Consider the following 16650-nt stretch of genomic DNA (forward strand, 5'->3'; position numbering starts at 1 on the left):
ACTTCATCCACTGTGTTACTTTCCTGTGTTATCGCTGCTGTAACAAATTACCACAAGCTTAGTGGCTTAACACAACAGAAATTATCTTACAGTCCTGGATGTCAGAAATCTTAAGACCAAAGTGTTGGCAGGACAGCCTGCCTCATGTAGGCTCTAGGGGAAAATCCATTACCTTGCCTTTGCTAACTTCTCGAGGCCGCCTGCATTCCTTGGCTCACGTTCCCTTACTCATCTTCAAAGCACATCACTCACCCTCTGTTTCTATCATCACATCTCCTTTTTCTGGCTTTGACCCTTTTTTTCCCCCTTATAGGGACCCTTGTGAGGACACTGGGTCCACCTGGATAATCCAGGATCATCTCCCTATCTTGAAATTCTTAATTTAAGCACATCTGCAGTCTCTTTTGCTTTATGAGGTAATACATTCACAGATTCTGGGGATCAGAACGCGGACATCTTTGGGCAGCCACTATTCTGTCTACTACACCCATTCACCATTTGATATATGCACTTATGCAATTAATTATGTGAACATTTATTCAGCACCTAACATATATCAGACACTGAGGTAGTTGATGGGAAAGTAAAGAGGAAGAACTGACCGGATGTACACAAAGCAACATATACAAACCTTAAAAACATAGTACTGAGTGAAATAACTAAGAAACAGAAGAGATCCATAGCATAATACCATTATATAAACCACAAGGATATATAGAACCTCAGTACATATTTTACAAGAGCAGATATAGACACAAGGATCCACATCAAACCATTATAATGGTCGTATATGAAGTAGGAGAGGATGGGAGTAGAGAATGGGGGGTAAAGGCAGTAGTACATCTATAACACAAGAGATGGGACTTCTGGACCAAAGACAATATTGTATTATGAACACACAAAATGATACATAGTAGATTGATGTAAAGTGTAATAGAGCTGTTAACAAAGCAGGAGGGCACAGAGCAGACAGGAGCATATTGTAGAACACTGGTTCTCAACTGGGGATGATTTTCCCCTAAGGGACATTTGACCATCTCTGGGGACATCTTTGGTTGTCAAGTCTTGGTGGGAGGTGTTACTGGCATCTGGTGGGTAGAGACCACGGATGCTGTCGAGTAGTATCTGATAACGCACAGGACAAACTCCTCCCCACTCCCCACCCCCCCCGCCCCCGGCACAACAAAGAATTATCTGGCTGCAAATATGAATACTGCTGAGATGAAGAAATCCTGTGATAGACCAACCAGAAATAAAAATTAAATATCTCTGAAATTATTGTGGTATGCCAGGAGATTTGCTTTATAAGTATTTGATTATTTTAGGGATTAAAGTACCATCAACTCCTCATCGTCTGTGTTCTTTCTGCTGTGTTTAATATCCTTCTTTCCTAATACCTTATGCTTGTTCTCCATGAATCTTGGTTCCTACGTCTAAATGCTGAAGACACTGATGTTTCTTCTCTTCAGGTTTTTTAGTGATACCACAAACTTAAAAAAATTTGGATCATGATTGAGGTTAGAAAGAAACAACAATCATTGTTTAATTCTATTAGTTCCATTTGGGTTATAAACTAAATCTTCATACAAGGAAGGGCGTTGATGTCCCATATTTTCACAGCTGCTTTGGCATTCTAAGTTTAAATATTGTAAAAGGTCCAGTAGAGTAATTCTATTCAGGGTCTCCATTCTCGTACAATAACTCAGTCTTGTAGGAGAATAGTGAAGTATGGTCAGCTTGACAAATATCAATTGTTAATCATGTATATACATGACATATATGATATATATGATATATAATTATATATATGATTAACCATTTATATATGTAATTATATATATGATTAACCATTTGTATATGCATGATTAACCATGTATATATAACCATGGTGTGTGTGTGTGTCATATATATATGCCATTTCATTTAATTATTTAGTGGAAAGATTAAAAAATGCTAAATTACTATACATCTAAAACTATCAATTTAGTCTGACAAAGTCAAATTACTTAACAGTATGACTATTACCTTTCTAGCTTTTCCTTTTTCCCCTTTTCTTGGTGCATAAAAATATCTCAAACCTATACCAATAGTATTGTCCATTCATGATAGATATTAGCAGATACCAATTGACCATGTGTTTGACATAGAACAAGACATGTTTAATGGAGAAAAAAGTCCTACAACCTCTCATTTTCAATACTCTGTCTTATTCCCAGGGACCTTTATATACTGTAATCAAAAGAAAGTTGGCTTTGGAGCCATAGATCACTACATGACTATGGGTAAGGTATTTAAATTCTCCAAGTTTTAGCCTCTTCATTTGTAACACTGTTCTTAAAAAATTTAATTAAAACATGAAATTAAGTGAAATAATGTAAGTAACACATAGCCATTAACTTCCCTTCCTTGTTCAAGTCCTGAATTAATCCCCATCAATACTGAAGTATGAATGTGTTAATGCTTTGCTTTCCAGGTCAAGCCAAGATAAAGCAAATAGGTAAGAACATACTCTATCGCTTTTATGACTGTTTCTATGGTGTATCTTTTCATGCCTAGCTTAAATCCCACACCAGCTGAACAGAAACTTTTCTCTCTTCTGAAGTCCTCAACATTAGCTTTTTTAAATACTCATTTTCTGCTAACTAGGGGCTGCCGTCAACCCTCGATTTTTAATTGATTATTATGTGAATGTGTTTTATCTCCATGGATGAATCATAAGAGCCATAAGATCCTTGAGGTTAGGAAATTATATATATATATATATATATATATAGAGAGAGAGAGAGAGAGAGAGAGAGAGAGAGAGAGAGAGAATATACCACCTTATATCATTTGTATCTACCTATCTAGCTCGCTATCTATCCATCCATCCATCCATATATACACCTTAGTCTATTCAAGCTGCTATAATAGAATACCATAGACTGGGTGGCTTACAAACAACAGAAATTCATTTCTCACTACTCTGGAGGCTGGAAAATCAAAGCTCAAGGCACTGGCAGATTTGGTTTCCAGTGAGGACTTGCTTCCTGGTTCACAGATGTCTGTTTTCTCACTGTGTCCTCACATGGTGAAATTCTCTGGGGTCTCTTTTATAAGGGCACTAATCCCATTCATGAGGGTTTCACCCTCATAATCTAATCACCTTCCAAAGGTCCCACCTCCAAATACCATCACAATGGGGAACAGGTTTCCACATCAATTTTGCAGGAACACATTCAGTCTCTATCTGTATTGCTAACTCTATCTATCTCTATCACCTATACCTATTTTTTTGGTATCAGGAACATTGCCTTATACAGTACCTGCCCAGAATGTAGATTCAGGGTGGAGTATGGAGGTAATAAATATTTTTGAGGAACTGAATATCCCTGCTGCAAATTTTACAGTCTCTTTTTTTTTCACATATATGCTAAATTTCAAATACTTAAAAGACAAATTAATGTGTTTTAACATCCTCCAGTATGATTAAATTCGGTGATTCACAAAATGCAATCTTCTAGTTATTACCATGTTGAATCCTCACATCACCTTAGAGGGAATAAAAATTAAAATACAACCAAGGCGAGTAATGTTTAATCAGTAAACCTGAATGTTAGTATCTATTTAGAGTTTTGTATTCCAAAGAAACTAAATCATATACAATATATAAGGTTCTACAAATTACCCCCTAAAATCCTTTTTCAACATGTAATATTATATCAAATTTATATTCAAATAATCACTTCTGTTGCTGTACAGCAGGCATTAATCCAGCCAACACAAAAGTCTTTAGCAAGGAAAAATGTCATATTTTGCTGTAGCCGTAGCCTGAAAAGAATAAATATACCATAAGGATGTCATTTGCTAAAGTGTTAAGAGTCACAGGTATTTTCTCTTTACTTTAATTTTATGTAGCTCTGGTCAATTTCACAGCCTGAAGCTATACTGAACAGGGAAATTGGAAAACTGCAGAATAGATTTGCAGAAATGAATTCCTATTTTCTTTTACACTTTCTTCATCACAGTTGCTATCATTCTTGTGTTGTGTGGTATTATTATCAACAGGAGCCTGGGCTCAGCTGATAATTGCTAAAGTCGTTCTCTTAAAGTGGAGGCAGAAAAAAACCAAGGCAACTGTGCATTTTTCTTATTTTCCAAATTTGCTGCTTTCATAACCCTTCATCTTTTTAGAATTTAAATGTGAAGACTTTTCTACTCTCAAACAACCATGGTTATAGCAATCTTCTTTGCCTTTGCTTCCTAGGTAAGAAACATTAAAATAATAAAGCTCTAAATGTCTACTTGGAACTAAATATAGGTCCTTCAACTATTCTGGTTTGCTTTTTCAATTTTCATCCTTACTAAAATTTACTTTAAACTGGAACTATTTGAGAAGATTGCTTCAGAGGACAATATAGTACTTAATACATAAAGAAGAAAACTGGTTTACTCTTGCTGCTGCCTTTCTAGATTAGCAGTGAGTTCTTACTAAATTTCAAATTATAACTATTTGAAAACAAGCCGTAGTCTTTGGCTGTTTAGTATCAACCCTGAAATAAAATCTCCTTTGTATTCTTATAAATCATTGAGAATGAATATTGTGGGACCATTGGCTCAATTTTCACATCTTCTCACTTATTCTGTATTTTTAAAAAATGTATTTGTAATGATGATGGAATCTTTACCATGTAATGTCATTTGCCCAGTAGAATGGAGTCTATTTACAGTGTCATATAAATGGCACCCTTGTAATTATAAATCTTCATTTTTCCCCTATTTATATTTAAATTGGCTTTTGTTCTTTGTATTCTGCCCACCTCCAAATTCAGAAATTCTTGGGGATCAAAGAATCAGAAAACTTAAGAAAAAAAAACTAGATTGCCAAGTCTATTGTTAATTAGGTGAGAGTTAAATGAAAAAGAAAATTGGCCAAATTTCTTAAGTCCTAGACAGGTGGCCACCAAAAACAAAACACAAACAATAAAACCCCTATTTTAACAGGTTTGAAAAGGTTGCCAGGTAAAATATAGAACACCCAATTAAATTTGATTCAAATAACAAGTGATATTTTACTCTAAGTATGTCACTAGTATTGTGTGTCCTGTGTTTTTATTTGCTAAAATCTGGCAACCATAAGGATTGATGCCATTTTTTTTCTTAATACCATGAATATTGTGAGTGAAACTCCCAATATTTCCATAAGGTAGAAAGCAACAGCGTTTGGCTCATAAAAAATGGAAATTTAAAGTTCTGAGTAACAAAAGTTAAATCAATTTCATCCATGCAGAACTGTGCAGATAGGGTTTTCATAACATGAATTTATAAGTGCATATCAATGTCCACATATCCCAGCCCTGAGGAAACACCAATTCTTGTTAACTTGCACAGAATTATAATACTTTGAGATCTAAATTATTCAGCAGACCTAGCGGACAGAATTGGATTGTTTTTCACCATTCTCTCTGTTTCACAATCACAAATCCCAAGATCCTTCATCAGGAAATTCAGTTGTTCGATCTTTTCAGGGTTAGAAAAGCTATGCTCATTGGCTAACTATATCTCTACTAAAAATTCCTTCCTATTCACTGATAAGACTTCCTTACATTTCAAACATTTAGAAATAGCATTTCCAATGTTAGCTCATTTGTGTCTTACATTTATTTTTAAAATATTAAGTACCTATAATGTGCCAGCCACCCTGTTACATGCTGCAAACACGAGACAAGCAAATCAAAACACGTCAACAGTAAAATTTCTCCTTTCTTTCAAAAGGCTTGCAGCCTATGAGGCTGATAGAATAGGAATTATTATTCACACACTACAGGTGAGGGAGCTAAGTGTCCAAGAGTTAAAGGGTCTTATCTAAGGGTCTTATCCACATTAAGAAGTAAAGAGCCAGGGATTCAATAATTGTCCCTGGCTCCAGACTCAGGGCACTTTCCAGTATTTCGTCAAAGGAGATCCCAGTCTACTTAGTATCTTAACCGCTCCATTTACCAGGAGCAAAAAGGAAAGCGTCTGAATCCCTTTATGATGTTCTTGTACTCTTAAAAGTGGAACAGGTGTTCCCTGGGTGCTCGAGAAAAGCAAGGCATTGAGTGGGAGTTAAAGATCCTGAGCAGCCGTTGTAACCAGACCAAGTTAATCTGTGGCAACCGGAGCACTCGGCCAAGGCGATGCTATTTCAATTGGGTGTCACAGGTGATTCATCAGAGATGGCTTGCTTTTCGGCCTCCTGATATTTTTCTTCGGGGTGGGGTGTCAGATTTCCTTCGCATTTTTGGACAACAGCCTTCTTGTCCATTTCCAAATTTTTCTGGTTTCACAGCCCTCACGCGGACCCCCGCTTTCATACTGGAAGCTAGTCATTGGCAGGAGATTTAGGAAACGAAGAACAAGGTGGAAAAAAAAAAAAAAGATCCGGGGGCCTGGAGAGAGGCCTAAAATGGGGAAATTTGCACTTCAAGAGCTTCCCCTACCCCAGCCTCTCAGAATGACAGCTCTCCTCAGCCAGAAGACTACCTCTCCCTGCAGGCACTGCGCGCTCCACAGACACAGGCTGGCGGGCTCCCTGCGCTCCGCCTCCGCCCGGACCGGCCAATAGGAATCCCCGGCTTGGGCCTCCGCCCTACCCGGACCACGCGGGAGCGGGGGCAATAAAACTACATTTCCCGACGCACCTGTGGGCTCCTCGTGGCCAATCGGCGCCCAGAGTTCGGAGCTTAGGGGCGGAGCCGGATGCATAGGCCACCCCATTGGCTAGGGGCGGCTTAGAAGAGCCGGAACCCGGGAGAGAGAGAAGCGAAATGACATTTCCTCTTTAAATAGCTGGAGCCCGGGCCCCGTCGAGAAATGGCCGCGTCGGCAGGTGGGTCGTGTGGTGGCTTGGGAGGTGTGGAGGGGAGGTGGGCCGGGGACGAGGCTCAGGCTGCGAGCTGAGGCGGTGGCGATGAGGAGCCGGAGAGAAGGATGGAGAGGTGGACAGGGATGAGGGGAGGGAGGATGAATGGCGTGGAGGGAGGGAGGTGGGCGGTCCGGCCGGACAGGGATGGGGAGGCCGGGTACCCGCCGCCGCTCCGACCTGTTCGCAAGGCGGTTGAGGGGGCACTGGCGGCCGCCATCCATCGAGCTTCCCTCGTGAGGCTCCTGCCCTTCGCTCTCAGCTGGGACGTTCTGGCTGTCGGCGGAGTCGCCGCAGACACCTCGCCTGTTCTGCCCGCACGGTCCCTCTGCGAGCACGGGATTTCGGGCTCGCCGGGCTCCCAGAGGAGCAGGCTGGTGTGTGAACTTGCATCGCAGCTCGCTCTTTCCCAGATCCTACCTCGCGGTCCCATTGGGGGTGTCTGTGTACATATATGCATTTCTGTAGCGGGGAAAAAACAAGCCAAGCGAAGAAACAAACAACTCCCCGCCCCATCCCACACACACCAAGAAAAAAAAAAAAAAAAAAAACCCAAACCAAAAAACAAAAAATAAAACCCGCGACGCCGAAACTGGCTCCGAACTTCTTGTGGTTGTACGATTTTTCTCCTCCTAGATTTAAGTAAGTCTTCCCCAACACCGAATGGGATTCCATCTTCAGACACAGCCAACGATGCCATGGACCCCTTCCATGCTTGCAGTATTCTAAAGCAACTCAAAACAATGTACGATGAAGGACAGCTGACAGACATTGTAGTGGAAGTGGATCACGGGAAAACATTTTCCTGTCATAGAAACGTTCTTGCTGCAATCAGCCCTTACTTCAGGTATGATGATGGTGGAAACCTCTATTGATATCCTCACCAAGTTCCTTTTCTCCCTCAGTATTGCCCACTTGATTTTTATTACTGAGATGCAGGAATGAGATGAAACCAATGCATTTGTTTCCTGAGAATAAATAACAGGCACTATTTTATTAAGCGCTCCCCCACCCCTTTTTTTATTTGAGAGATTCTTCTAGAATTCAGGTGGTTGGTTTTTAAGTTAGTGAACATGTTTTTGTTTGTATGTTTCAGAAAATCTAAAATTGCACTGCCCAATATGGCAGCCACTAGCTGCATGTGGCTATTTAAACTTCACTTACCTAAAATTGAATAAAATTAAAAATTCACTTCCTCACATACACTAACCACATTTAAAGTGCTCAGGAGCCACATGTAGGTAGTGGCTGCCACATTGTACAGCCCAGATACAGAACCTTTCCATCACTGAAAGTTTTATTGGACAGTGCTAATATGAAATTTGTTCCAAAAATTTATCCAGGATTTCTTTCGTGCACATTAACTCTTTTAGAGTTTAAAACAAATTACCCACTTAATGGATTGTTTTAATGCCCTGGGGATAAGAGCAGTGAAATGAAAATGAATGAAATACAGTTTCTATGTGTCTTAGGCCCCAGACTAGTGATTATTTCTTAAGATTTCCAGAAGTATTTTTAAGCTAAGTTTTCATTTTCATTTATATTCATCTTTATACATCATAAAACTTTGTAAAGTAAAATTTCAAAACTTGGGTCTAAAAAATAATTTCGTACTCTAAGATCAGTGATAAAGGCAATTTCCTGTTTGAGTTTAACTTCTTTTGTTTCAAGTGCTAACTTTAAGCCTTTCTGTATTCAAAAATGGTGCATGAAATGACTGTGAAATAATTTTCTCAACCTTTATAGGGCATATAGCAGTGTAGTGTTCCAGACAGTAGTTTCTGGTTCCTCTTTCTCAGAATACTGTGTTAAATATAGTCACTTCAGTTTGCTGCTTGTGATGTAACCATTTAGACTTGCCTAGGGTAGGTCATTGGACTATTAAGTATTAACCATAACGAGGCAGTGAGCTGGAAAGAAAAAAGAAGAAACTGGTATACACAGAAGGTATGAAGTTGGGCCTCTAATGGAAAATGCTGGTGAGATTCATTTATCTAGGCTATCCATTAGATATGGTTAGGTCATTTATGTGTTTAAATATTTGTCACAATTACTGCTTATCAAGCTCTGGGCAAGGGTCACTCTACATACATTACTTTATGTAATCTTTACAATCCTGTCTCTACATAGTTGTTATTCCCATTTTACGTGTGAAAAAACTGAGACTCAAGGAGGTTAAGTGACCTGCCTAAATCATCTATCTAACTAGTAAGTGGCAGAGGCTGGGTTTGATTCCAGAGCCAGGCTTCTTAGTCACTGTATGACTTTTAAGGAACAAGGGTGGGTTCTCTTTAAAGTTTAATATACAGAAGTGTTCATTGTATATTAGATTTGAATAGTAAAAAGAAATAAAGTGAAAATGTCTATATCTCACTGTAATTCTATATTCTGGCTTATATCATTTAACTATCATACTTACTTAAAATTAGTTTTGAAGACCTGACAAATCACTTGGAAAGAAGTATGCTACAGTAGATTTTCTTAATTTCCAAGCAGTTAAGGAAATGCTTGAAAAACTTTCTAAGCATAAGATATGTGAATTCAAATGAAGATATTTGGCTAGAAGACTTAAGGATTAGGTTCTTCTCTCTTGCTAGAGCTGTTCGTACAGAACTTTCTTGGTACCATTATTGCTCCTTATGTGAGTTGTAGAAAGTCATACTTAATAGTTTCTAAGTCTTGCATCACTGGTGGAAGAATAGAATAGCTTGAAATCTGGCATGGCTGTTTCCTGCTCCCAGTGACTTGTCAGAAGTAAAATTCATATGATTAATAGAAACTTTTTGCTGCTCAGGGTTTTGTGTGGGGAAGTACTCCCACTTCATATCGAGTTTACATAAAGAACCTATTAGAACAGAGGAGAACTTGAGTGTCACGCTGCTCCTGTGTGTGAGACCAGCTTATTCAAGTCAGTAGTAGCTCCCATGATAAAGGGCTATGTGGTAATGTTCTCCTTTGGGAGTTAATCTTTGCCCGATGAAGGGCTTTATTTTTCTTTTTAATTGGGAGCTGTATAACTCAGTTTTTCAGCACCTGAATTGAAAACCAGCTCATACAATGGTACATCTAGTTTCTAGTCATTTAAGAAAAAAAAGTCTGCATGATATTAAACTTAAAATTTACATAGTAGAAGTAAAAACAGGATTCAAAGGACGGTTAGCCCAGGCAACAAGCTGGGTCCAGGTACCCTTGTATACCTCCAATATTCCATACTGCATTTTTGAATTAATTTCATGTTTTTGATGAAAACTTTAAAAGCGACCGGAAATCTTCCCATTCAAGGATATTTTTTTCATAACATCACACTTAAAAATAAAATAGGAGGGGTCTGGATCTGAATAATGAAGTTTATCAGCAGCGTTAGGTCGGTGTCTTCAACAGACATCTATTAAGCATCCTAGGGCACACAGTCCTTTTCTCTAGAGGATTTTAAAAGACCTTTTGATTTTATTTTTTTATTTAATTTTAAGAACAGCCTAGAAAGAAACCTTAAAGGAGGGAAAAGAAAGGCAAATGATGTTTATAAATGACCAGCACTTTAAATAAAGAGCCAGGCTTTTGGCTACTTAATGTTTTGGCCAAGAAAGTACCATAAATGCACAGATAATTTAAAAGAAAAAAAAGAAAAGTAAAAAGCTTGGTCTCAAAGACAAAAGTTTGGAATTTTGAAAACCATTATCTTCTCCAAAGAATCAGTTAATTCTTAAACTCTCTTTAGAAGTAGGTATTATATTAACCCTACTGTAATCTTTATTTATATACAAATATAAATAGGTAAAAATATGGTAACTTTGAGTCAAGCAAAGGTTTTCAAAATATCCAAGGATAAGTGAATTGATGTTATTTATGTTCTTTATAATCATTAAGGAAGCATTCAAAGGATAATTATTTTAAAAACAAGTAGGTAGAAAATATGAACTTCTGAAGAGCATCTTGTTTTTCTAAGTTGAAATTTTTAAAGATATGTTTTGAGCACAGGTTGCCTTGTAAATTTCCACTGGGTCATGAGAAGTTTTATTAGACAGTCTCTATATGCTAATGTGTCACATTGACACTCTATGGGTATTATTAAACTTTCTGACTGACCTGGTGATTGAAGATCTCAAGTCCCTAAGGCATCTTGACCAGAAGCCTCGATTGGGCTCCAAGGGAAATAGGATGTCCTGGAATATTCCATGCCACCTTCTGGTGTACTTTAATTAGGTATACTCTCCTTTTCTCAGAGTTGGCACAAAGTGGACTGACTAGTCCTGAGAATAGGGTTTTTTAAATTAGCCAGACTAAATTCTTCTGCTAGATGATCAACTTTTATCCGCTTTCCTGATATTTAGGATATCGGGAAACACATTAGGAAATATTTTACAGTTTCAAAATGTTATCTTTGTGGTAACTTTGTTTTTAAAAATTTGCCACAATAATTTTTATTTATAACACACATAAATTCACCACTCTTTCCTTCCTAGATCCATGTTCACTAGCGGCCTTACAGAAAGCACTCAAAAAGAAGTTCGAATCGTCGGTGTTGAAGCTGAGTCGATGGACTTAGTGTTGAACTATGCCTATACCTCCAGAGTTGTTCTGACAGAGGCCAATGTTCAAGCCTTGTTCACTGCAGCTAGCATCTTCCAGATTCCCTCCATCCAAGACCAATGTGCTAAGTACATGATCAGTCATTTGGACCCACAGAATTCTATTGGAGTCTTCATCTTTGCTGATCATTATGGTCATCAGGAACTCGGAGATCGATCTAAAGAATACATTCGTAAAAAGTTCCTGTGTGTCACCAAAGAACAAGAGTTTCTTCAGTTGACGAAAGACCAACTGATAAGTATCCTAGACAGTGACGATTTAAACGTAGACCGGGAAGAGCATGTTTATGAGAGCATTGTAAGGTGGTTTGAACATGAACAGAATGAAAGAGAAGTGCACCTTCCAGAAATTTTTGCCAAATGCATACGTTTTCCTCTGATGGAAGACACCTTTATAGAGAAAATTCCACCTCAATTTGCACAGGCTATAGCCAAAAGCTATGTGGAAAAGGGACCATCCAGTACCAACGGCTGTACACAGAGACTTGGAATGACTGCATCGGAAATGATCATATGTTTTGATGCTGCCCACAAACACTCAGGAAAGAAGCAAACAGTGCCTTGTCTAGATATATTCACAGGAAGAGTGTTCAAACTATGCAAACCACCAAATGATCTAAGAGAAGTTGGGATTCTCGTATCACCAGATAATGATATTTACATAGCAGGAGGGTACAGGCCAAGCAGTAGTGAGGTATCCATCGACCACAAGGCAGAAAATGATTTCTGGATGTATGACCATTCCACTAATAGGTGGCTATCCAAACCGTCCTTGCTTCGAGCCAGAATAGGCTGCAAACTGGTGTATTGCTGTGGTAAGATGTATGCAATCGGAGGGCGAGTTTATGAAGGCGATGGGAGAAACTCACTAAAATCTGTGGAGTGCTACGACAGCAGAGAGAACTGTTGGATGACCGTTTGTGCCATGCCTGTTGCTATGGAGTTTCATAATGCTGTGGAGTACAAAGAGAAGATCTATGTTTTACAGGGTAGGTGCCTAAGTGATTTAGTTCTTCATGAAAGAGTAACAGGTCAAATTGTGGTTCACCCACTCATAGTAAAACATAAGTTGTTCCTGTTCATTGAGGAATGCCTCTGGCTTTCTTATCATAAACTATTTGTTGGAACCGTCTGTTCTTTAAAGGACCAGTAAAGAAAATAAACTTTTCAGTCAGAAAAGGCAGGTTCCTAAGATGATCTGTGTTTTATGTTCTTACTGTGTTTTGACATCATGTGGAATAAGTATTTTTGAAAATATTTTTTCATAGATAATAGTTCAGGATTTGGGAAAAACTCTTTCAGAGCCATTTTTAAGACTTCAAACAAGAAAGCAAGTTTGATACATGACTTTTTTGCTCTTCAGTAATATATAATCAAGAAATGTAGCACCTACTTTTCTTATGGAACTTACTGGATTAGTTTAAAAGAGAAAAAAGAACAAAGCATCAACTGCAGTTGTACTATTCAGTTGCCAAAGAATTTTGTATAAGCCTTACGATCGCAAAGGTTATGAAACTTAATTACAAAGAGTTTTCAATTACAGTCTTCAAGATTTTAATTTCACTGCAGTTGATGTTGTCATCCATAACATTGTTTTCAGTTTTTTTTCACTGAAAAACTTTGAGATGTCTCCTTTTTCTTACTGTTAACATTATGAGAGGGACGATAATATACTTAGCTTAAAAATTTTTGTTTAAACGATTGAAGACTAGTACCCTGGCAAAGATGATCTAGTAGAAGTAGAAAGAGGAACTTAGTAAGAGCAAATAAGATATTTGATTCAAGGTTCTGATTTGTGCTAACTAATGTTTTCCTTGTGTTTGCATTCTTATCTTAGTTGCTTGAATGCTGAATGCAGTGTTGACAGTACCAACATCCTTATTCTTCTTTTGTGTTTCTTAACTGCTTATATATAAATGTTTTCCTTACACTGACTGCTCTACTCAAATAAAACAAGGAAAAGGGGGCAACTTCTGTGTAGACATATGTGATTTTTTAGGTCTTTTCCCATTCTGTTTTTTTTTTTTTTAATATTCTTTGCTCTAATCCTTTATCTGACTTAAAATTTCCTAGAAATGCCTAAACCCATTTGTTTAAACTTCAATGTAAAGTTAATTCTCCAGAGGGAGTAGTACTCTCTAGTGCCTTATTTTAGTTGACTAGAAGCATGGACATGATTTAGGTTTGTTGGTCTTGCCAAAAAATGGAGTACCTGAATGGATGTAAAATCTATCAAGTGTGGTTGAATAGGTTATATCATCCAATATGATGAAGCTCTCTCTTTATATATTTTGGTTTTACTGGCTAACCAGTTAGTTGATAGAGATAGAATTAATTAGATGACTCCCAAAGGGAATGTAAAGGTTGTGTATTAATGTAAATACTAAGGCAAAGTAACAATGAATTAATAGAATTTCAGGGCTGGAATGAACATTGTTTAATCTGAGATCGTATCTTATAAAAGAGAAATCTGAGGCACTGAGGGTTTTCTTAATTGCCCACCACTGGTTTTAATTTACTAAGAAGACTTTAGATTTAAAAAATCAACTTTTAAAATGTATTATCTTTCCTTTTTATAAGAAATTTGTAGAGAGGTAGTACATGGTAGAAAGTGTTAATTCCTGTCTTTATTAAGAATCCTGTTATATGTTAGTCAATAAGCATACGTAATATGCAGGCAAAAGCTAGGACTTTAACAAGCTATTTTGTGAAAAATTGAAATTACAGCATCACTTTTATTAAGTAGGCAGTTATATTTGTTGATAGGAGTTAACCTAGTTCAAAACAGTTTTCAAGGGGAAGCTCAATCTAGAAGTAGGTACTTATAATCTAAACAAAGCCTCTTTATATAAATAAACTTGACATGAATAGTCAGAAGCTTATGCTCTACTGTCAGTGGCTATTGGAGTATCATTTAATCTGTTCATAAAGGATTCAGATTTTCATATCAAGGATTTTATACAAATAATTACCAAGCTCTTGTAAATCTTCACTCGTTTAATTCTTTTAGACATTTTTGTATTGGCAGTCTGACTCAGCACACCCTTTCATTGTCAAAATAGAATTGAAACTGACTCATAGTCAATTCCCATAAATAATGTGCGTGTTTTCTATCATCTTAAGGTCATGTTTTCTCCTCTTATTTGTCTTTGCATTACACCAACGCTAAAGTAAACACATTAGTGGCCCATAGACACAAATCTGAACAATTCTATGTACTATCTTCTAATTAAATAATTAGCACTTAAATTTATAGTGGCTTACTCATGATTGAAGCTATATACATATTTTCATCTTACTGGTTAACCATTAGTGATAATGCTTCTTTTTTTAGAGCTGGCTTAAAATAAATTTTCTGAAATACCCAGTTGGATAGAGTAAATGAAACCAAGCTCTTAACTGTTATACTGCCCTCAAGCCAAACTAATGCCTCATACTTCCCCATTTTGAACACCCCAGTTCAGGTTCACTCTAATATTATGTTATGTTGTGCATGGAATGAAGATGTTTTAAGCTACCATAATATTTAGTGTATCTATGGAGATTATAAAAGAAATATTTTAGAAAGTAAAATATTTGGAAAACTATACCTTTGGGTCTTCAACATACAACCAAAAAGAGACATGTAAATGTACATATTATTGTTTTTTCTTTTTTTTTTTCCCTTTTTCTTTCTTTAGGAGAATTTTTCCTCTTCTATGAGCCTCAGAAAGACTACTGGGGTTTCTTAACCCCCATGACCGTGCCTAGAATCCAGGGCTTAGCAGCTGTATACAAGAACTCTATCTACTACATAGCTGGAACCTGTGGAAATCATCAGCGGATGTTTACTGTAGAAGCCTACGATATTGAGCTCAATAAATGGACTCGTAAGAAGGACTTTCCTTGTGATGAGTCCATAAACCCATACCTTAAACTGGTACTTTTCCAGAATAAACTCCATTTATTTGTTCGAGCTACTCAAGTGACCGTTGAAGAACATGTCTTCAGAACCAGCAGAAAAAATTCCCTTTACCAATATGATGACATCACTGACCAATGGATGAAAGTGTATGAGACCCCAGATCGGCTCTGGGACCTTGGCCGGCATTTTGAATGTGCTGTTGCTAAACTCTATCCTCAGTGTCTTCAGAAAGTACTTTAATGAATGGCAGGCCTTAGTGAGCTCACTGGCACCTTGTGCTCGAGGAAACTTGGTCTTTCAATGATACAAGAAGTGCTGTCAGTATTTAAGAAAGCTGAGAGAGTTTATACACGGAGATGGGTGCTCTTAAAGATGAGTGTAGGGAGGGATTTCTTTTCATCCTTGTGATGTTTTCATTTCAGTAAGCAAAAGGTAACAAAGTGCAATTATCAGCATTTTTTTTTTTCTGGTATAAACATAATCACATCATTCTAGAATTTTGTGATGAATAGTCACTGAGATACCAGATGAATCGACAACTATGCACTCTTAGAAGAGTGGTTAGGGTATTATGGGTTAGAGACATCCAAAATAGTTTGATGTGACTTTTTATTTTAAATACGGGTAAAAATCTGAGGCAATATCACTAGGACTTTAGCTGTGACCTCTCTACCACAGAGACGCACTAACTTAGATCCTCATTCTGAATATATGTATATTTGTGTACTGTTTTCAAGTGTACTGGATTTCAATGTGTTCTGTTATTAGAGTAGATTGAAGGAAAAACAGGTCAGTCTCAGAAAGAGCTTTTAGTTTGATTGTTTTATATTTCCCATGTTGCTTTAAGTTAAGCTAAGGTTTTAAAGTAGCAGTTTTCTGTTGACAATTTTTTCAAGTGCTAACACTGTCTCATTTTTTTAAATCCTGAAAAGGGCTCAAAATCACAGGTGGCTGGTGCTAGTATAAGTTAATTCATGTGTATAGTTAGGTAGATTTAAATTGTCTGAGCCTACGCTTACCTTTCAAACTGGTATGTTAGTTTCATGGCCATAGTCCTTTACCTGTTGAACTCTTGTGATTTCACAGGGTTCTCTACTAGCATGATGGCAAGGTATGGCCAGTCATTGGTCTAACTGGATTCAATCTTAGAATAGTAAAAAGAATATTATACTCATTTTGCACTAACATGGGCCATTTTGTCGCCTAACCCCCTTTCCTATCCTCTACCTGTCCATTCAGTATCAGTACAATGAAAGGTAACTTACTTCTCTTCT

At 37.4% G+C, this 16650-nt stretch overlaps 1 protein-coding gene across 1 annotated transcript; it reads left to right on the forward strand.

Moving 5' to 3' along the window:
- Window positions 1-6833: 6833 nt before the first annotated feature.
- KBTBD8 (kelch repeat and BTB domain containing 8) lies at window positions 6834-15754 on the forward strand. Its single transcript, XM_059937701.1, has 4 exons — window positions 6834-6850; window positions 7520-7730; window positions 11347-12461; window positions 15153-15754. Exons 1-4 carry the CDS (start codon window positions 6835-6837, stop codon window positions 15614-15616), a joined length of 1806 nt encoding a protein of 601 aa, XP_059793684.1. The 5' UTR covers window position 6834; the 3' UTR covers window positions 15617-15754.
- The last annotated feature ends 896 nt before the right edge of the window (window positions 15755-16650 follow it).

The sequence above is a fragment of the Balaenoptera ricei genome, chromosome 11 (genome assembly GCF_028023285.1).
Source record: "Balaenoptera ricei isolate mBalRic1 chromosome 11, mBalRic1.hap2, whole genome shotgun sequence".
Classification (NCBI taxonomy): Eukaryota; Metazoa; Chordata; class Mammalia; order Artiodactyla; family Balaenopteridae; genus Balaenoptera; species Balaenoptera ricei.